Source organism: Protopterus annectens, chromosome 6.part1 (genome assembly GCF_019279795.1).
Source record: "Protopterus annectens isolate FY-2018-M chromosome 6.part1, PAN1.0, whole genome shotgun sequence".
Lineage (NCBI taxonomy): Eukaryota > Metazoa > Chordata > Ceratodontiformes > Protopteridae > Protopterus > Protopterus annectens.
Window position 1 is genome coordinate 408159355 of NC_056738.1, and position 23412 is coordinate 408182766.

At 35.2% G+C, this 23412-nt stretch overlaps 1 protein-coding gene across 1 annotated transcript in view; it reads right to left on the reverse strand.

Annotated features, from left to right (window-relative positions):
* LOC122805301 (solute carrier family 22 member 6-A-like) overlaps positions 1-23412 on the reverse strand; it is a 291374-nt gene that overhangs the window by 205210 nt on the left and 62752 nt on the right. The window contains exon 4 of the mRNA XM_044075389.1: positions 21940-22094. Within this exon, the coding sequence (XP_043931324.1) occupies positions 21940-22094 (155 nt within the window). The remainder of the gene's footprint in view (positions 1-21939; positions 22095-23412) is intronic.

A 23412-nucleotide genomic window follows, 5' to 3' on the forward strand; every position in this document is an offset into this window, starting at 1 on the left:
TCCATAACTATTTTAGTTTCTGCCTCTGCCAGAGTCCTGTTGGAACACATCCTTACAACCCTAACCATTTGCCCCTTAACTATGTTCCTCTTGATATGAAGGGGGTGGTTGCTTGAGAATTCAAGATAATCATTAGAAAAGGTGGGTTTCCTATAAACCTTAGATTGAAATAAGTGATTGGTGGCAGCCTTGAATATTTTTACATCAAGAAAATTAATTTCTTTACAATTACCATTTCCAGTAAATTTAAAATAGTCACATATGTTATTCATATAATGGAGAAATTGTTCAAAGAATGTGTCCCTCTTCCACAAAATAAACAAATCAAAATCATCTAAAAACCTTAAATAAAGGTGCCATTCATTTTTGTAGCTAGAAGTAAAAATAAACTGGTTCTCCCACCCATATAAAACTAAATTAGCAAAAATGGGAGCACAACTATTGCCCATGGCAACTCCTTGAACCTGTTTGTAAAATTCCCCCTCGAAAGTAAAAAAATTGTTTTTCAACACTAGTTCCATTAATTCTGTGATAAAGTTGATCAAACTACCACTCAGGTTTGTTCTACTTACTAGGACTTCGTTAAAAAATTTTAATCCTACCTCGTGGGGAATGGAGGTGAAAAGATTCACTACGTCAATAGTAGAAAAATAAATGTCCTCATTGAAAAATTCATTCTTGATTCTCCTTAAGAAATCCCAGGAATCGACAAGTACATACTCTAATGGGGTCAAAGCATGTTTAACCATTCGATCAATAAAGACCCCAAGGGAATAAGTGATACTGTTATGCCCTGAGATGATAAGCCTGTATGGTGGATCTTTCAAGTTTCTGTGAGTTTTGGGAATACCGAAACAAATAGGTATAACAGGATGCTCCACATGCAAAAAGTTAAAATCCTCTTCGTTTATGACACCTTGCATTAAGGAGTCCTCCAAAAAAAATTTATCTTTCTATAGCTTATGTGAATTTCATTCCTAGAGACAATCTCATATTTTGTGTTATCATTCAAAATATTGGTTATTTTGTTTTTATAATCAACCATGTTTACAATAGCCATACCCCCACCCTTGTCCGGTTTCATGAATCTAACATTCAGGTTATCTCTTAACTCAAACAATAACTTTTTCTCTGCCAACATCAAATTATGTTTCCTATAAATATGTGTTCGTAGGGTTTTAAAAATCTCTTGCTCAGTAACCTTTTCAAAAGAATGTAATAGGGGTATAAGGGGTGTTCCAACAACTTTTTTTGTATATGACAGAATTCCTTCTATTATCAATATTTACTTTATATCTGTTTAAACATTTTAAATTTATTTTCCTGACAAAAATCTTAAAATCGGTTAAAATTTTACTAATTTCGTCTCTATTGGAAGGCACACATTTCATTCCCTTCATTAGTAAATGAAAAAGATCCTTACAAATAGGAAATTCAGCATAATTAAAAATCTTAAAACCTTTGTACAAAAAAACAGTATTATCAGATACACTAATTCCATCATCATTGTTCACATCTTGATTGTTTTTATTATTATTGCAATAAACTACTGATAACTGTTCTTTCTCCTGTAGGAGGGATTTCTGTATTTGGATCTCGCTCCCCCTTCCCCCCCCCCGGGGTCCTAAAAAATCAGTTTCCTGTCTACCCTGGTTTCTGTTGAAAATCCTTTTGGATCTTCTTAGTGGTGGAAATTCAGTATCATATTCATTCCCATCACTGTTAAACCTGTTGAAATTCATATTATCATGGATGGGTTGTGATGAGGTTGTAGTAATACCTTTGTTCAAGTCCACCCCTAGATAAGCTTTGGGAAAAGGGTAAGCCAAACCATTTTTATACTCAAATTCATCCCTAGATAATTTTTTCTTTTTCCTAAAAATATTACTATTTAATTAATTCTCTACTTTATCGAAAATAATATTGTACCTAAAAGAATACTGATAAAAATGTACACCATCCATCACAGCCCTGTTGATTTCATCCACTTCTTTTAAAAAAAACACAAATCTTTTTATTATTAATATTCACAATAAATTCAATCAATTCAAGCCCATGACGATCAAACATTTGAGTAAGCTCTTCACACTCTGGGTCACCCTTTTTTAACCCATTCGGAAATTTAAACATGCAAAGGCCCTTAGGGACCCGTTTGTTATTAATATATTCCCTTAAATACGAATTATCACATTGTAATGCTCTAATTTTATGCATTTTCATTTCCAGAGCCACTAACCTACTGTCCATGTTGTTTTTGTCTTTGTAAATATTGTTGGTACCAAAAAATGAATGTTCCCTTCTGGACCAGTCCTTCAAGCGGTCAAGTGTAGGAATAAAATTACTGTTGTCAGTTCTAGTTTCAGAACTGTTGATACCATTCATGTCTGTTCGATTTTCCATATTGCTTGTTCCACAGATGTCAGCTCCTTGTAGTACAGTTTCCTTGTCATTTGCTCCACAAGCGCCAGCTCCCTGTAATGTAGTTTCCTTAACGCGTAGCACAGTCCCAGTTGCTGCCATTCCTCGAGAAACAGGATGTGTAACCTCTTGGTTGTTATTGGCAACACTAGCAGCTTTTTGTTTCATGGTTGTTGCGCTGCTTTTGGCACCATCTACTTTTTTCTCAATATTTGAGGTATTGCATGGCTGCCATTTACTTTACTGCTTGTTTCTTTTGATGACTTAGGAACATGTAAACAAAACATTTTATTTAGTTACAGTCAGTCTGCTGTTAACCTCCAATCCTCTTGAAAGAAGAAAAAAATATCTATCTATCTATATATATATATATATATATATATGTATATATATATATATATATATATATATATATATATATATATATATAAAACCTTGCTGCTGCTTTTCATATGGAAATTTTACATTTTTATGCTTGCAGCATGAATTAATAGTATCTATCTAAACCCCCCAAAGGGTCATAGCTATCATTGTATTTCTTACAGTACTGTTAATACCAAGCTCATTACAAATAATGTTGTATGTCTTTCTTCTACACAATTAATAGTCAGCATTTCAGCAAATTTCTCAAATGATATGTATTATCTGAAACCTCTGTGCCATCCATATTTGCAGGTATGACTTAAATTTTTTTTCTGTCAACAATCTGTACACTAAACTTTACTCTTTTTGACAATGCTCTGTTACCTGTAGAAATACAAATATGTGCATAAATAGCTTTTATAAGTACAAAGAACTTTTTTTACTGAACTTCGTGTTTGTCTTTCTTATTGTGACTGTGGTGAGCTAGTTGAAATAACTGACATTGCTATATTTAGGATGCAGATATGCATTATTATTTTATGGCAATTGTTGATGATTATATGGTGAAGACATGCAGTATGCTGTTTTTATGGAAGCAATGCTTAATTAAAACAGACATCTGAACTTCCAACCCTCATCATCTGCTTCTTTTTAAAAGCTAGCAAGCCTTGCATCACAATAGAGAAAAACTAGGGTGACTTAGCAGTTATTTATGTAAGAAACATGCACATGTATTATCACTGAGATAAGTATTTATTCCATCTCTGTTAGATATTTTAGTGGATATAAAAATGCATAGTAATAGTCGACATGTGCAATCAAGAAAAGGAAGTAACTTATCTTGGATCTGGATAGATGAGCTGACTATGCCAGTGTTCCTCACATATGTCATTAGAAGAATTTGTTTTACCCGTTCCAAAACTCATTATTTGAAGCCACACAATCACAGTTAAAATAAAAAATCACTGGTTTAGACACTTCATTTATATGTACCAATACGAGCTCCAGGATTAATTTTATTCATATCACAGCTTGTAAAAACAGCAAATTATCTAAAGTTGACTCCTACTGCGTATTCTTTTGTGACTCTACTAAGATGCAGGACTTATTATTAGTCTCTTATTCGTCTGTTTTATTCTACAGTTCCATGCCTTCCAGCTTTGTAAAGGGATTGGGGCTGGCCTAATGGTTCGACATTTCTACTTTAAAGGAATGGGAATCATGGTTTTGAACCTACAACTGTATGGTTATTGCTGCAGTTATCCACTTGTAAAATATTTTACCTCTCTCTCTGTGTTTAGGAGAGTCATATGATACTTCTTGCAAGTTATTTGCTGACATCTTTTTATTTTACTTATTATTCTGGTGAGCCCACTTTACACAAATTCCCATTACAGGGATGACTGGGGATCACAGTCTGGTTATGTAACTTGTTCGGATTCACGCAGTAAGCAACTGGGGAAAGAAGTAATCAATTCATCCATCTCTAAGAAATTTTTAGAGAAGGTTGATAACAATTAGTTTATTAATATTATCCAGCTAAAGCATACCATTTTTTTTAACAAATCATTAGTCAATTGAAGGTCACAGGTGCCTGCGGTGGTGCAACAGTTAGCATTGCTGCCTTACAGCAAGAAGTTCTCTGGGTCGATCCTCAGCTGGGGTGCCTTCTGTGCAGAGTCTGCATGTCCTCCCTGTGGTCATGTGGGCTTCCTCTGGGTGCTCCGGTTTCCTCCCACATCCCAAAGATATGCTGTAAGGTGGATTGGTCACTCTAAATTGGCCCTAGACGTGAGTGTGTGCATGTGTGTGCCTTCTGTGGAGGTTGGGCACTGGGCTGGCAACTTGACACCATAAAAATCCACTGCCAATCATAAGCGGACAGGTAATCCACTGAGGTGACCCCTAACCGGGAAAAGCTGAAAGAAGAAGAAGAAGTCAAATGAAGGTCACATTATGTCCCTTTTATAACACTTAGAGTACATTCACTACTGTTGCTAAACTTGGCTCAGATATGGAGAACAACAGACCTGTTCAACTTTACAAGGAATATAGGCTGTCAAAAAACACATGACAAGTTCAGCTATATAATTCTGCTCAACATGTTTGGAAATGTTGATGTCATAACTCAGCAATGTATTTTTTCTTATTTACAAAAAATATTCACTTCTACCTTCTTGCCTTATCATTGTGCAATGTTTTACAAAGAGTTTAGCATGCAGATTATCTTACAATTATTTCATGATGTTTCACTAGTTCTAGGTATCTGTGACTGTCATGGACATTCAGAAGCCATATAGCTGAAACGGTGGAATGCTTGATGTCCTTAAGGGGTCATTTGCATATATCCCATGTACCTCTATTACAAAAGGTTTAAGATATCATACAGTGAAAACTCGCTTGATTAGGTTTTTCTTGCAGTTTTTACTAACTGGTTTGTCTGTGTGGCCTATTTACTTTTTGGTTAAGTTGATAGTTGGGATATTTTGCAGATACTTTAATGGTTATGGACATCAGCTGGGTTTAAAAAAACATATGTTTCTGGAATACAGACAAACATTTCACTTATGTTATGCTGATGAGGTCATAAGAAGGCCAAAATGTACATGTCCACAGCTAGTTGCTATTGGCTTTGTTTTCCTCAATCCATGGACATTCAGAAGCCATATAGCTGAAACGGTGGAACACTTGATGTCATTAAGGGGTCATTTGCATATGACCCATAGGCTCCTATTACAGGAGGTTTGAGGTGTCACACAGTGAAACTCTAGCTTGGCTAGGTTTTTCCTTGTAGTTTTTTTTAGTTCTATGTATGACATCTTAGCATTGTATGAACACTGCTATTCAGGTCAAGTTTGGGAAAAACTCATTGGTTTTGTCACTTATTGCACTGTTCCCAATAAGTTTTCATAATCTTTGTTTTATGGCTGTACATTGCATTGTAAGTCTAGACTGTGTTTACAATAAGAACTAGAAGAGGATTTCTTCAGCTCCCCCCTTCCCAAGCAACATCTTTTACCTATGCTATCCTATACATTACAAAATTTCTGTTAAGTTTACATGCACTGTGGTTAGAGGCAACATATTACTTTATAGTATTTGTGGCTTTACTTTTTTTTTTTTTACTCTTAAGTAGCCACAGTGCTTTTCATAACAAACCTGGCTAGTTGTCCTACTATGATATATTATCTGCTTATCTTGTTTACATTAAACAGGATTGCTTTAGGTGTTGTCTCTGAATCTATTTCATACTTCCCCAAACATATACAATGTATAGTCTTGGCATTATTAATTCCTTTTTTTTTAGTTTCACCAAATCTTTTGGGTCTCTAATGCCAATGATTGGAATGGACCCCATTCCTAAGTCAAAGTATGATTAAAGCTAATGAAATTAGTAGTGTTTCACTCTGTGATGTCAGACAAAAGTGCTCTTCGCAGCACCCACAATGTGCCCAGTAATGACTCTTTCTGTAATTCATACGGAGTTATGTGTATTGGTAGCTTATTTAAATATGATGGCAGACTCTTTTTTTATAAGACCTGTTGCTCCTACTACAATTGGAACTATCTAGGGATCCTTATCCTTTTTCTGTATAGTAAAAGCTAAGTCTTATAAGATGCTTTGGATGTAAACCCAAAGATGCCAAACACTATACTGTCACATTCTACTCCATCCAGAAACTTTAAATTCACAGAAGTCCAAACATACAGATGTGCACAGAGAGGGAAATCATGTATATGGCTGCAAATTTTGTCATATCTACATTTCACTAAAACTCCAACTGCTATTCTTTAATGTGTTTTAACATCCTCACCTCTAGCCTGAAGTTTTCCCATCTGTAATTGTTATGTAAAATTAGAGTGAGTTCAAGGGGAGAGTTGCACTGCAACAAATAAACACTCAGTTTTTCTACTCTTCGATAAAGTAATCAGCTGCAATGTACATGTGACCATAACACAGTAGTCACAGCTCACAAAACATGTGACCATAACCCAGCAGTCACATCTCACAAAACATGTGACCATAACCTAGCAGTCACATCTCACAAAACAGACGTGAACATAACCCAGCAGTCATAGCTCACAAAACAGAAGTGAACATAACCCAGCAGTCACATCTCACAAAGCAGACGTGAACATAACTCAGCAGTCACATCTCACAAAATACAGGAGACCATATCTTAGTAGTCAGTCTCACAAAACTCAGGTGAACATAAACATAATTAGTAGTAAATCTAGACTTACTGATGATGATTGCACTTGGGCAATTGGCATGGCTTGGAGAACTGTTGTTACATATATTAATGACTGCACTGATGAGATAAATAATGTTCTGCAGAGAGCAAATAGGACACATTTTGGAAAGGAGTGTCTATTGTCAGTAAAGATCACTCAGCCCATTTTAAAGATAATACTACTGACAATTTTGGAATTCTGTATACAAATATTCAGCAATCTGAGGATTCAGGGCATAAAGAAGAAAAAAAAACAAAGCAAGGAAGAAGTTCACAACAAATAACAAGAAAGAAAGATAAACTGATTAATGTCTAGAAAGCAAAGAGAACACATACTAAAAAGGACACTACTTTGTTATGTTACACACAGATTACAGGGAATGAGAAATTTTTTTGCTGCCAGAAAACCATCAGGCTACAGAAAAATGCATCATTTTTCGAAAAGAGAAGGTATAAAAAAGAGGCAAGGGGCAGATGAAAAGGAAGAAATCAAAATTGAATGTGAAAGGATTTAAGAGCATTAATATAAGAAAAAAATAGGAGAAAGACAGAAGCTGACAACATGGCTCAAGCTGGGGATGTACAAAGCCAGCTACTGTATGTTTAAAAATGTAATGAGCAATGAAACCTGTGGGATTAATAAGACTAATAGAGATGAGGATCATTCCTTTCTGACAATTGATAGCTATTACTGAATTAGTAGTTGAAGATTCTTCAGATCTGGTTAAAAAAGATATTCTTGTATCTGGAGATTCAATTATTAGAGGAACTGATACTTACATTTGCAAGGAAGATAATGAACACTGAATAGAGTTATGCTTGTCAAGAGCAAAATATAGGATGTGAGAAAGGCATTAGAATGCCTTAATGTAAGGAAGTATACATCTGTTTTTATTCATGCTGGTACAAATGATCTTATCCACAAGGGTTCTCTGAGTGTTAGTAGGGAACTTAGCCCTCTTAGATGGCATAGCTTATACAGGTGTTTGGATGTCAGTCAATTGTGAATCTATAGATTTTTGGGTAAATACCTACATGAAAAAAATATCCTGTTTTAAAAGGTGAAAATGTGTACAGCATCCAAGCCTAATTTTGGCACACATGTTTAGACAGGATGATGTGCATTTCTCAAGAGCAGGAACGCTAATTTTTGTGCAGATAATTTGCAATATTTGACAAACACAAGACAGGATTTTTGCCAGGTTGAAAATCTAGCAATTCACAGATACCAACATTTGATGCATCCCTGATTGTTGTTAATTCTAGGAGCATCAATAATAAAGTTTGTTTTATTGGAAAATGTTACGTTCCCATAAGATTGATGTTGTTATTGTTTGCAAAACATGGTTAAAGAACAGGGATTGGAAACCAGTACCATCATGATATAAATGTTTTTACTGTACCAGAAATTCTAACAAAAATTAGGTGGAGGTGTTATGATACGGATTAGAGATAGTTATGAGACTTGTGATTATTACATGTTTAATGATAGCACCAATATGGTAGATTGTATAACTGTGACAATAAAGACAATCCTGGAAAATATAACAACTGTTGGAGTGTATAAACCACCAAAATTAAGTGCTGATGACCTAGAGGAATTCATAAACATTTTTGCATGAAACACAGGAGGGAAAAATAATAATGGTTGGGTACTTAAATTTACCAGAAACAAATGGAATAATGTTAATTCAACAATATTAGCAAGGAAATTATTTACAATGTATGTTCAGGAGCAACAATTGTTTCAGATTGTAAAGAAGCCTACCAGGGAACAGAACAAACAAGACATTGTTATTGTTCCTAAAGGAATTACTGTTATTTCATGTTAAGTTTTACCACTGTATGTGCAGTAATTATGGGGTTATAAAGGTTAAGTTCTTGCTAGATAACTCTACCAAACTGACATCTAAACCAATGCACAGAAGATTAATAACATATTATATGGAAGTAAAACAGTCACTATATAAAGCTAATTGGAGAGATACATTCAGTGGGAAAACTGCAGAAGCAATGTGGAAAGTTTTGAAAGAGAATTTGTTTGAATGCAAAAAAAAAGGTTCAACATCAGGATCTAGGCACTCAATATCAAGAGGATATATTTCTATAAGAACAAGATACTTGATTAATGTTAGAGACAAAAAATATAAGAAATGGAAAAGAGGTTGAACTATGACTTTGAAAACCAAAATAAAGAAAGCTGGACAGACAAATTAAACATAGTATGAGTCAAAATCAGGACAAATTTTAAGCAATTTTATATAAAAATGCGAGCATAATTGGAAACTGTTTTATAGATACATAAGATGTGGAAGGAGTAAAAACATGCAAATTGATAAACTTTGTTATACATAACAGATTATACATATATTTATAAAATCTTATGTAAAACAGTTGTGTCCACAAAGAGGGTGATAAATTGTCCTGGTGACATCCAGGAAGCCTCAGATACTGACATATTGAAAAAGAACTAAGGAAACTTGATCTAAACAAATCAACGGGAAGGGACAGAATTAGTAATAATAACCTGAGAACACTTTGGCATGAACTTACAGTGCTATTATATTTATTATTACTAGGTGTAAAAATATGGAGAGATTCCTCATGATTGGAAACATGCACTTGTTCTACCTGAAATTAAATGAAAGGGAAGTAGAAGAAACTCAGAGCCATAGAAACCCAGAGTCATACAGGCCCATAAGTTTAAACAGCAAGGAAAGAAAAAGTAGGCCACTCAGTTAAGGTTTGGGTAAACATGGCAGTCAGATCCAAAACAGTAACAAAAACTGGTCCCAAACATGTCTTGAAATCACTGTATATTGAAGTAACTTTATTAAAACAGAAGCTAAGTGCTTTCACAGAATAACCTCTGCTTCATCATACCATGACAGAACACAAAGTCTCGGTACTATTTAAAATAAAAACTCAACCAATCACAGAGAGTTCAGCAGTCATGTAATGACATTAATAAAAAAGCCTTCCCAGCCAATAAAAGCAGCCTACCATTTCTTAAAGACATAGCAATAAAAACAATATTCCCATCAACAAATATAAAGATTTGTTAAACTTATTCCAAACTCAGTAATAAATCATAAAAAAAAATCAAGCAGTTTCTCTACATTGCTTCAAATCTGACCATAAATACAGATAAATGCATTAAATGTAGAAGCAGAAAGAATATCAGGAACTTGCTCGAATGTACAGGGTAACAAAAATAAAAAAATAATAAATGTCATGCATGAGCTTTGCACACTCACTAAAAACAACATCACACACATTTAGACCTATTACAACTAGATATGCAGTTGTATACATGCACCAGAGGGAAAAAAAGTAATATTTTATTTAACATTTATTTGCTGGGAAAGTCCAACTTGGAACTAAGCCAATTTTCATCGGAGAGCTGGTGAGAAATGCTCCAGATGCATGTCTTTGTAACATGGGAGGAAACTGGAGCACCTGTAGGGAATCCACATGAATGCAGGGAGGACATGCAGACTCTGCACAGAAGGTACCCCAGCCAAGAACTGAACCGGAGAGAACCTCTTGCTGTGAGGCAACAATGCTACTGCTGCACCACTGGCTGTCCCTATATTCTAATTATATATATAATATATAATATTCTAATTGAAAACTAAAATAGAAACAGAAACTACATAACAATTTGTATCAAATAGTCTTGTACAACAAATAAAAAGAGAATACTACACACCAGTTTGAACAAGGAACAAAACCAACAAACGACACAAAAGAAGTATGTATCAAGACCTATCAGTGTTGCAATGGTCTTTTCTTTAAAACAGGTTTAAGGGAGACCCTCTCATTTAAACCTGGTTCAACATATGCTTTCAGCAGTAAAATGCATCTCTGTTCACATACTTCAGTTTTGTTCTTCTTATCAAATTCCCTAGGATTGCAACTCATTAACTCTAACACAAAAAAACTTGAAGTAATGGCTAGTTCCTTTCAACATAACATGCTTGACTAAAGCACTAGTGTTTTTACATCTGGCTATATCATTCATGTGTTCCAAAATCCTGTCCTTAAACAACCTTTTGATCTTCCCAATATAAAAGGCATTGTATGTGCAATAGGTAGCAAAATATATAAGGTCTATAGTATGATTACAGTTATTCTCACTAGGGTTAATATACAATTATCAGCCATGGGATAGGTAAAACCAATCAGAAAATGTTAATTTAAGCACCAAAAGAGAAACTGGTTAAGCTTAAAATGTCCTCCAAGTGAACCTATGTTGTGGTAGTAAATAGTTTTAAAAAATTACCCTTTTTAGATCATTAAGTGCCCCTCTCACCCTCCACCCCCCCAGTCTTCAGCAGCTTCCAGTGCCTCTGGATAAATTATTGTCAAAATTGGAAAGGTTGGGACTTGAAACCATATATCAGCATGTATATGTTGAAAATAGATCTACCACCTGTAATGTGATGATCTGTAACAATATAATAACAGTTATGAATGAACAATTGTGCTGTAATATAATTTATATAGAAAATAAATACACCATGACCATCAGCCACTCCGAATTCGGACAACCTGTGTAACTGCACAAAATGAGAAGAGCCAACTGAATCGAGTATAAAGTTTATTACACAAAACAAACCACCATAGTGTTAAGCGCTTTCACTCAGTAAATACTGAACTTCCTCAGAACACAGTAAATTGCCATGACATCATTTAAATACTTCCAGAAAATCACCTGACTCAGGTGTACAGCCAATACAACCTTTACGTTTCTTTTTAAAATTGTGCAAAACATCAAAACCTTGTTAGTATATGAAAAAAACTGTGCAATATCGTCTAAGGTATCACAAAATACCATAAATTTGTTCCACAAATGAACCTATGCAACAACAACCCCCAATTAATTGTTAAAAATAACTTGTCCAGTTCAGTTGTCAAGGCACCATGTTAAAATATTAAATATGAAATGTAAAATATAATACTATTAAAATTCAACACTCCAAAATAATACTTGTAGTAAAATGAATTAAACATTTATTAAAAACAAAACAGTGTCTCCCTTTGATCCACAACCCTCCGCAAACATGTATGAGTTTGTGGAATGGGGTTATAACCGGGCCACCCTAAATTTTAACACACTGCTGATACTAATGTTATCATTCAGACCCGGGGCCCTACCTGCATCAAGCCTCAATTGCCAAAGCAACTCTTTATACTCTAATCTTGATTCCCAGTTACCTCCCCTGAGGTCTGGGGCCACCTGTTCTAAAACCATAAATGTTATATCCATTTGATCACATACAAGGGAATGTTTAAAAAAAGCATTAGCATCCTTCCCCTTGGATACATCATACATGTGTTCGTACACTCTTTTTTTCAGTTGTCTTTCCATTTTACCTGCGTAAAAACTGTTACATGTGACACAAATTCACAAATAAATAACCCCCTTAGTCCCACAATTACAATATCTAGTAGATTTAAATTTGAATTTTCTTGACAGAATAAATACAGTTCCTTGATTCATCATAAAACTACACTGCTGGCATGCTCCCCACTTATATGTACCAACTTTCAGTTTGTTGGTAATACATTTTGGTGCTTAGTTCCTTTCCAACATTTCTTTCAAGTTAATGTCTCTCTTTCTAACAAAATGGGGTATACTGGGAATATAACTTCTAATCTCATCATTCAAAGATAAAATAGGCCAATGTTTCAAAATAATTTGCTCCACTTCATTTGATGCGGAAGAGTATGTGTGTATAAAGTTACTTTTAAATTCATCTAAGTTTGATACCATGTTAACATTATTCATTTTCCCTGTCCCTAACAAAGGAAAATATTTTGAGTTTCTATTCTCTATAACTTCTAGGGCCATACTGTCAATAAGTTTCCTGGGATATCCTTTTTCTTCAAACAGTACTCCAATAGTCCTGACCTCTTCCAAAAAAACATCCATCATGCTGGTAATCCTCGAGGCCCTAATCAATTGACCCTCAACAATACCTTTTTTTTGAAAAAAAGGATGTCCACTGTCAAAATGTAAATAAGAATTTGAAAATGTGCTTTTTCTAAAAAGCTTAGATTGAAAACAGTGGTTGATGTAATCCTTGTACAGGGTGACATCCAAATAACTCAACTGATGTTGGTCAATATTGTGTGTAAAACGTAAGAAGTCAGTACTATTATTGATATGTCCCAGAAATTCATTGAACGTGTCTTCTGACCCATTCCATAAAAGACATATGTCATCTAGGTATCTAGTGTAATACCTAATGTACTTAGACCATTGAGTCCTTAAAATAGATTTCTGCTCCCAGTAATATAAAACACAATTAGCATATAATGGGGCACAAGGAGCCCCCATTGCCACCCCCTTCTTCTGCTGATAGAATTCGCCATTAAAATAAATGAAATTATTTAAAATTGTCTCCATAAACTCAAGAACTAAATTAATAGTATTACCATCCAGACCAGACTCGGCCACCAATATTTCACCAAACCAGTCTAGTCCAGTTTTGTGGGGAATACTAGGAAACAATTCCACTATGTCAATGGTAACCATCAAAGTATCAGTCCCAAATTTTTCCTGGTCCAGACCCTTTAAAAAATCCCAAGAATCTTTATTTATATGCGGGATAGAAGCTACAAATTTCTTAACTGTGGAATCAACATACTTGGCTAGTGGCTCCGTAATGCTTCCTCCACCTGATACTATAGGTCTGAACTTAATAGGGTCAATACTTTTATGGGTCTTTGGTATTCCAAAAATCACAGGAATTTTAGGTTTTTCAACATGCAAATAGTTAAATAACCATTCATTAATGCTCCCTTGCAATAAATGATCATACAAATAATACCCTATCTTTGCGTGTGCTATATTGAAATCTCGTTCCTGGAAACTACCCCATACTGGTCCAAATCCTGTAATAGATTGTGTAAATGTGGCTCATAATCAGCAGTGTACATAAGAACCACCCCACCGCCCTTGTCTGGTTTCATAACTCTGCATTTTTCTTGATTTAGGAATTCAATAATATTCCTTTCTTTTTCGTTAAAATTATCAGAGTACCTGTGATTCCTATTCTTTTCACATAACCTTATGTCTCTTTCAACTAATTCCACAAAAACTTTGAGTGAGGGATGGTTGGGGGGGGTTAAATGCACTTTTCCTGGATAATCGCAATTTGTGTGGGACTGCCCTTTGAAAAAAATGTTTAAATTTAACTGTCTAATAAACAGTTTTAAATCAATCAAGGTGTTGGCCGTTATCCCTGGCCGGGAGGGGACAAAATTAAATCCTTTGGAAAAAAGCTCAAAGTATTCATCAGTGGGTGTAAGTTCAGTAAAATTAAAAATAGTACAATTCCCTTGCCTCCAGATAACTTGTTTATTCACCATGCTATTTGAGTTATCAGGGTCAACAACTTCAGGAAAAATAATCTGTTCCATTAATTCAAGGGACGGTTCCACCCTCTGTTCAGGTGTCTCCCTCCCCTCCCCGGGATACTGAAAATCCCAAAAGGACTGTTGCCTTTCTTTTTCGGCCAGCTTCTCACTTCTTCTCAAAACTGGTTGCCCATTAACATGATTGTTAAAATTATTGTTGTGATATTCATGAGTCCCATCCAAAAAAACATTGTCAGTTTGGTTAGCCAAAGAAAAATGTTTAGAAACCGGGTAAGCCCTACCTTCCTTATATTCAAGAAGGTCCCTCTCTAACTTCCTAATTTTCCTATTAACAACTTCAATACAGAACTGATCAATTTCATGAAAAACATTGTCATAATTTATTTTCACACTAGTAAACATACTGTCATTCAAAACTTTATGATGTACCATATTAAGCTCTTTAAGTAAATTGTCAGCCTTATTTTCATAGTCCCTAATCATTAAATTCAAAACTTCTATTCCCGTTTTGTTAAACACTTCATATAATTGTTGATATAATGCAGTGCCCGGCTTAACATTATTCGGGAATTTAAAAACTCAAAGCCCTTTAGGGACCTGGTTAACGTGAACGCATTCCTTTAAGTAGTCAATCTCCAATTGGTTTGACTTGAATGCGTACATTTTATCTTTAAAGTTGTTAACAATTGTTAACAGTTGTTGACAATCCAAACCTTTCTGATAATTCACCCGTGACACGGGGTGAATTCAAGCAGGTTCTTGCTCTTCTTTCTCAACTTACAGATACTTTCCGGGAATGGAATTCTGAAACTGGTGTGTTGTTACCTGGCAACCAGCAGCAGTTACCAGAGGGTCAGAGGTCGCGTGGTACGTGTAGAGCGTTGAACCCTCCTAACAGTGTGGAGGACGGTGGACCGATGAATGTGGCACAAGCTTTTGGGCAGTGTAATTCATCACCTACAAGGTCTGGTTCTAACAGAAACACACAAAGGGTCCGTACGGACAATAATTTGAACTCCTTTAACTTTGACTCTTGGACAAACAGGCGTTTCAATTTCAACGAAGGTACTGTAAACACTTTTGAAACTAATCTGGATGATAACTTTAACAACTTTAAAGATAAAATGTACACATTCAAGTCAAACCAGTTGGAGATTGACTACTTAAAGGAATGCGTTCACGTTAACCGGGTCCCTAAAGGGCTTCGAGTTTTTAAATTCCCGAATAATGTTAAGCCGGGCACTGCATTATATCAACAATTATGTGAAGTGTTTAACAAAACGGGGATAGAAGTTTTGAATTTAATGATTAGGGACTATGAAAATAAGGCTGACAATTTACTTAAAGAGCTTAATATGGTACATCATAAAGTTTTGAATGACAGTATGTTTACTAGTGTGAAAAGAAATTACGACAATGTTTTTCATGAAATTGATCAATTCTGTATTAAAGTTGTTAATAGGAAAATTAGGAAGTTAGAGAGGGACCTTCTTGAATATAAGGAAGGTAGGGCTTACCCGGTTTCTAAACATTTTTCTTTGGCGAACCAAACTGACAATGTTTTTTTGGATGGGACTCATGAATATCACAACAATAATTTTAACAATCATGTTAATGGGCAACCGGTTTTGAGAAGAAGTGAGAGGCTGGCCAAAAAAGAAAGGCAACAGTCCTTTCGGGATTTTCAGTATCCCGGGGAGGGGAGGGAGACACCTGAACAGAGGGTGGAACTGTCCCTTGAATTAATGGAACAGATTATTTTTCCTGAAGTTGTTGACCCTGATAACTCAAACAGCATGGTGAATAAACAAGTTATCTGGAGGCAAGGGAATTTTACTATTTTTAATTTTACTGAACTTACACCCACGGATGAATACTTTGAACTTTTTTCCAAAGGATTTAATTTTGTCCCCTCCCGGCCAGGGATAACGGCCAACACCTTGATTGATTTAAAACTGTTTATTAGACAGTTAAATTGAAAAATTTTTTTCAAAGGGCAGTCCCACACAAATTGCGATTATCCAGGAAAAGTGCATTTAACCCCCCCAACCATCCCTCACTCAAAGTTTTTGAGGAATTAGTTGAAAGAGACATAAGGTTATGTGAAAAGAATAGTAATCACAGGTACTCTGATAATTTTAACAAAAAAGAAAGGAATATTATTGAATTCCTAAATCAAGAGAAATGTAGAGTTATGAAACCAGACAAGGGCGGTGGGGTGGTTCTTATGTACACTGCTGATTATGAGCCACATTTACACAATCTATTACAGGATTTGGACCAGTATGGGGTAGTTTCCAGGAACGAGATTTCAATATAGCACACGCAAAGATAGGGTATTATTTGTATGATCATTTATTGCAAGGGAGCATTAATGAATGGTTATTTAACTATTTGCATGTTGAAAAACCTAAAATTTCTGTGATTTTTTGAATACCAAAGACCCATAAAAGTGTTGACCCTATTAAGTTTAGACCTATAGTATCAGGTGGAGGAAGCATTACGGAGCCACTAGCCAAGTATGTTGATTCCACAGTTAAGAAATTTGTAGCTTCTATCCCGCATATAAATAAAGATTCTTGGGATTTTTTAAAGGGTATGGACCAGGAAAAATTTGGGACAGATACTTTGATGGTTACCATTGATATAGTGGAATTGTTTCCTAGTATTCCCCACAAAACTGGGCTAGACTGGTTTGGTGAAATATTGGTGGCCGAGTCTGGTCTGGATGGTAATACTATTAATTTAGTTCTTGAGTTTATGGAGACAATTTTAAATAACAATTTCATTTATTTTAATGGAGAATTCTATCAGCAGAAGAAGGGAGTGGCATTGGGGGCTCCTTGTGCCCTGTTATATGCTAATTGTGTTTTATATTACTGGGAGCAGAAATCTATTTTAAGGACTCAATGGTCTAAGTACATTAGGTATTACACTAGATACCTAGATGACATATGTCTTTTATGGAATGGGTCAGAAGACACGTTCAATGAATTTCTGGGACATATCAATAATAGTACTGACTTCTTACGTTTTACACACAATATTGACCAACATCAGTTGAGTTATTTGGAAGTCACCCTGTACAAGGATTACATCAACCACTGTTTTCAATCTAAGATTTTTAGAAAAAGCACATTTTCAAATTCTTATTTACATTTTGACAGTGGACATCCTTTTTTTCAAAAAAAGGGCATTGTTAAGGGTCAAATGATTAGGGCCTCAAGGATGACCAGTATGATGGATGTATTTTTGGAAGAGGTCAGGACTATTGGAGTACTGTTTGAATAAAAAGGATATCCCAGGAAACTTATTGTCAGTATGGCCCTAGAAGTTATAGAGAATAGAAACTCAAAATATTTTCCTTTGTTAGGGACAGGGAAAATGAATAATGCTAACATGGTATCAAACTTAGATGAATTTAAAAGTAACTTTATACACACGTACTCTTCCACATCAAATGAAGTAGAGCAAATTATTTTGAAACATTGGCCTATTTTATCTTTGAATGATGAGATTAGAAGTTATATTCCCAGTATCCCCCATTTTGTTAGAAAGAGAGACATTAACTTGAAAGAAATGTTGGAAAGGAACTCAGTACCAAAATTTAATACCAACAAACTGAAAGTTGGTACATATAAGTGTGGAGCATGCTAGCAGTGTAGTTTTATCATGAATCAAGGAACTGTATTTATTCCGTCAAGAAAATACAAATTTAAATCTACTAGATATTTTAATTGTGGGACTAAGGGGGTTATTTATTTGGGAATTTGTGTCACATGTAACAGTTTTTACGCAGGTAAAACGGAAAGACAACTGAAAAAAAGAGTGTACGAACACATGTATGATGTATCCAAGGGGAAGGATGCTAATGCTTTTTTTAAACATTCCCTTGTATGTGATCAAATGGATATAAAATTTATGGTTTTAGAACAGGTGGCCCCAGACCTCAGGGGAGGTAACTGGGAATCAAGATTAGAGTATAAAGAGTGGCTTTGGCAACTGAGGCTTGATACAGGTAGGGCCCCGGGTCTGAACGATAACATTAGTATCAGCAGTGTGTTAAAACTTAGGGCGGCCCGGTTATAACCCATTCCACAAACTCATACATGTTTGCGGAGGGTTGTGGATCAAAGGGAGACACTGTCTTGTTTTTAATAAATGTTTAATTCATTTTACTACAAGTTTTATTTTGGAGTGTTGAATTTTAATAGTATTATATTTTACATTTCTTATTTAATATTTTAACATGGTGCCTTGACAACTGAACTGGACAAGTTATTTTTAACAATTAATTGGGGGTTGTTGTTGCATAGGATTGTTTGTGGAATGAATTTATGGTATTTTGTGATACCTTAGACCATATTGCACAGGTTTTTTTCATATACTAACAAGGTTTTGATGTTTTGCACAATTTTAAAAAGAAACATAAAGGTTGCATTGGCTGTACACCTGAGTCAGGTGATTTTCTGAAAGTATTTAAACAATGTCATGGCAATTTACTGTGTTCTGAGGAAGCTCGGTATTTACTGAGTGAAAGCGCTTAACACTACGGTGGTTTGTTTTGTGTAATAAACTTTATACTTGATTCAGTTGGCTCTTCTCGTTTTGTGCAGTGACACAGGTTGTCCGAATTCGGAGTGGCTGGTGTTTGTGGTGTGTTTATTTTCTTGGCTTCAGTTATTTGGATAATAATTTATATAGATTTAACTTCAGCATTTCATACTGTCTTACACAAAACACGGATCAATAAATTAGAATAACTAGGTATTGAGGTACTCTTCAGAAGATGGATAGCTGCATGCCTTACAAATGGGACATGACAAGTATCATACACTATCTGGACAGATGAAATTCAAGGTTACAGTCAGGGTGACCCACAGGGTTCTGTCCTAGGCCCATCCTTTTTTAGATTGTATCTTTCAGATCTATCAGTCTATCTTTTTCATCTGAGGTGTTCTACAGTCTGTATGCAGATGATTTGAAAATGGGGAAACGGATTACATGTGTTATAAATAGGGCATGTCTGTAAAAGAACTTGACAAAACTGAGCATTTGGGCACTGAAGAGTAATATGCTGATAAGTACATCAAAAATTAAGCATATGAGATTTGGGAGACATATATTGAAAGGTGAATACTTAATACAGCGTACAGTGATTGAAACTGTACATTCATTAAAGGACCTGATTATATGGGTATATCCAACTCTGAGTTTTTCTAATCATATTAATCAATTGGTTAATAATATTTATAGAACTATAGGTTGTATAAAAAGATTTATCAAGTCTAGAAAGTCAGAAATGATGAAGTCATTTTTTGTTTCTTATGTTAGACCTAAACTTGAATACAAAATAACAGTATAGAAACTTTATAAGAAAACAAGCACAAGTTAACTGGAAAGAGTTCAGCAGAAATAAACGAAGGGCATCCATGGATGTGAAATTTTAAGTTATTATGAAAGACTAAAATATCTGAACTTGTACAATGTCTCATAAAGATATTTAAGAGGAGAATTAATTCAGATGCACAGACATACCTCTGAACCTCTTACAGCAAAAAATCTGGACAGAGCTTAAAATAATGGGGCGACAAAGGCCCAAAAACAGGGACAGATTTTAAATATTGCTCCTACAAACATCAAAAGTTGCTAAAATTATAGGATTTGTGTTAACATGCCTTTTCAGATGGATACGAAGTCTGAAACTCAAATGTATGGCATTATTTCATGACATCAGTCCCCAGGGATTTGCCAGAAAACCACAAATTTTATTAAGAACTGATGAAAAATATGAGGTGAAAATCTAGGCAGTTGAGAGCCATGCAGGATTGAGAGACACTGCCTCTGGGAATGTTTGAAGTTATGAAAAAGTAGTAGAGAATCACCAGACAGCATGTGTAGGAGATTCTACAGGAATGATAAGTATACTAATTGTTTTTCTGAGACAGTACTGATGCATAGATAGACTACCAAAATTACATTAAAGAGAGCACTTGTTTAGATATTTTTAAGAACAGCCTGGGCACTTATTATGGGAACAACTGTTTTGGTATATCAGCAGGCTACAAGGGTATTATTGCCCATTCTTGAAATATTTGTATTTAAGTAAGTATATATATATATATATATATATATATATATATATATATATATATGTGTGTGTGTGTGTGTGTGTGTGTGTGTGTGTGTTTATGTATGTATGTATAAACTGGCAGTCACATCTCACAAAACAAAGCTGACCATAACCCATCAGTCACATCTCACAAAATGCATGTGACCATAACCCAGCAGTCTAATTTCCCAAAATGCATGTGACCATAACCCATCAGTCACATCTCACAAAATGCATGTGACCATAACCCATCAGTCACATCTCACAAATTGCATGTGACCATAACCCAGCAGTCTCATTTCCCAAAATGCATGTGACCATAACCCATCAGTCACATCTCACAAAATGCATGTGACCATAACCCATCAGTCACATCTCACAAAATGCATGTGACCATAACCCAGCAATCTCATTTCCCAAAATGCATGTGACCATAACCCAGCAGTCTCATTTCCCAAAATGCATGTGACCATAACCCATCAGTCACATCTCGCAAAACGCATGTGACCATAACCCAGCAGTCGCATCTCACAAAACACATGCGAGCATAAGCCAGCAGTCTCATCTCACAAAACACTTGACCATAACCTAGCAGTCACATCTCACAAAACATGTGACCATAACCCAGCAGTCAAATCTCACAAAGCACATGTGAACATAACCCAGCTGTCACATCTCACATAGCACATGTGAACATAACCTAGCAGTCACATCTCACAAAAAACAATTGGACTTTCGCAGTGAGACTTAACCAAAGGCCTAACTTTAAGCCACAATATCTTTATGCTCTTCTGTTTAAATGAATATGAAGTAAGTTACTTAACCTTAGGATTTTAAGTTTAATTTGAATACTTCTAATTTAATGTTCTTAACTTAACTCTTTCTTACAAATCCACCATGTCTTTTATTGTCTGTTGAAATCTAACTCTAATTACTAAAATTGTTTTTTAAGCAGACCAACTTTAAAGGTTACTTTAAAAAAGAAGTAGTTTATTGCTTCATGTAAAAAATGTTAAGTAGTAATTAAAATATCAAACAAATTTCAGAAGAATATAACTGGTGATTATGAGGCTATTTGTTATATTTATGTGGTGATAACACTATTATCAGGTCTTCTTGAAGCATTATTAATGTAATTTTGTAATAGAAACAGTTTTACTAATCATAATAATAATCGTAATAAAAATATAGTATGATGTACGATGATAGACTATGATTCTAGGTTAGTGCTATATTACTGATATATATATATATATATATATATATATATATATATATATATATATATATATGTATGTATGTATGTATATATATTTATTTAGAGAGATTTTTTGTTTAACAAGATCATAAATATAAAGCAATGCTGGCTGTTAATTACTGACAGGAGCTATTTACTTAGTATGTATTTTAGTGCATACTTACCAAGAGATGCTGCATTGAGTGTAATACCAGAACCAGCCATTCCTAATAGGAAGCGAAGGATGCAGTAAGCAGTGAAATTGGGAGACAAAGCTGCACACGTTCCTGTAACAGCCATCTGCAAGCAGCACCCCAGCATAACTGCCTTCCGTCCAAACCTAATGTTTCACAAAAAATTTAAAAAAAAGATTTAGCAAGAGTTGTTAATAAAGAAAGTTGCAATATTGTGAGTTTCTTTACTTTGAGCTTTTTAAGTACTACAATACAATTTAGCTTGCAACAGGCACTTTCTGAGTAAAACAAAAGTTCCAAAATCATGCTGAAGCAAAAATGTCACCAGGGTGGCTAAATATGACATGAATTTGGATGATGGTCTATTAGCTGTAGAACCCTGTATCATTTGGCCTAAAACAGCAGATGTAAATAGACAAATGTAAGGTTACTTTTGTAGGAGGATGGTGCTGTCCATCCTCCTACATGTACTCAAGCAACACAAATGATAGAAAGTTCCACCTTCTCTCACCCTGGACTTTATATGTATCGTGTCTTTTCTAACTCATTTACAGCAGTTACCTCTTGATTAAACCTTACGCATTCTAATCTCTGTGGGACGTATGACAATTAAGGGTGAGACTCACCAACCCAAATGCAAGTTAGTATTAAAATAAAGTTATCCTATTTATTGGTAAGGAAACATACCAACCTTCATCATCATCATCAGCCCCCTTTTTCCCATTTTTCTTTATGGGGTTGGGTATTGTGTTAACTGTCACCAACTCTCTGGATTCAGTGCCACACACTTCTTCAACACTCATGCCTGACTGTCACAGATCTTCTTTCACACAATCCATCCACCTCTTTGCTGGATGTCTTCGCTTCCTCTTACCTTCTTCCTGTCTGTCCCAAATTTCCTCACCAGATTGTCTTCTGCTTTTCTACACATGTGCCCAAACCACCATAATCTGTTCTCTTTGATCTTTTCTGCAACTGGAGCTACTTTGGCTTCTACTCATATGTCCTCATTATTTCATCTGTCCCACAGTGTGCATCCTATCATCTTTCTCAGGCACTTAATTTCCATCACCTCTAGCTTCTTCAACCGTTCTGCCTTTACTGTCCAGGTTTCTGTACCATACAGTAGTACTGGTCACACCACTGTCTTGTACACCTTATTTTTCAGCTTCTTTGGCAATCTTCTGTCATAGACTACACCTAATACTCTATGCCAGTTGGCTGCAGCCCCTCTGATTCTAGCATTGACTTCTTCATTCAGACTACCCTTCTCCTCAAATACTCCTCCCAGATACTTGAAGCTGTTTATCTGTTCCACTATCTTCCCTTCTATCTCTATTCTCAGCTTCTCCTGATTTCCCCAATTTGCTGCTATTACCACCATCTTATCTGTGCTTAGTTTCATCCCATGTGCCTTCAGTTTTGCTTTCCATTCTCCTATCCTTTGCTGAAGTTCTAGCTCGG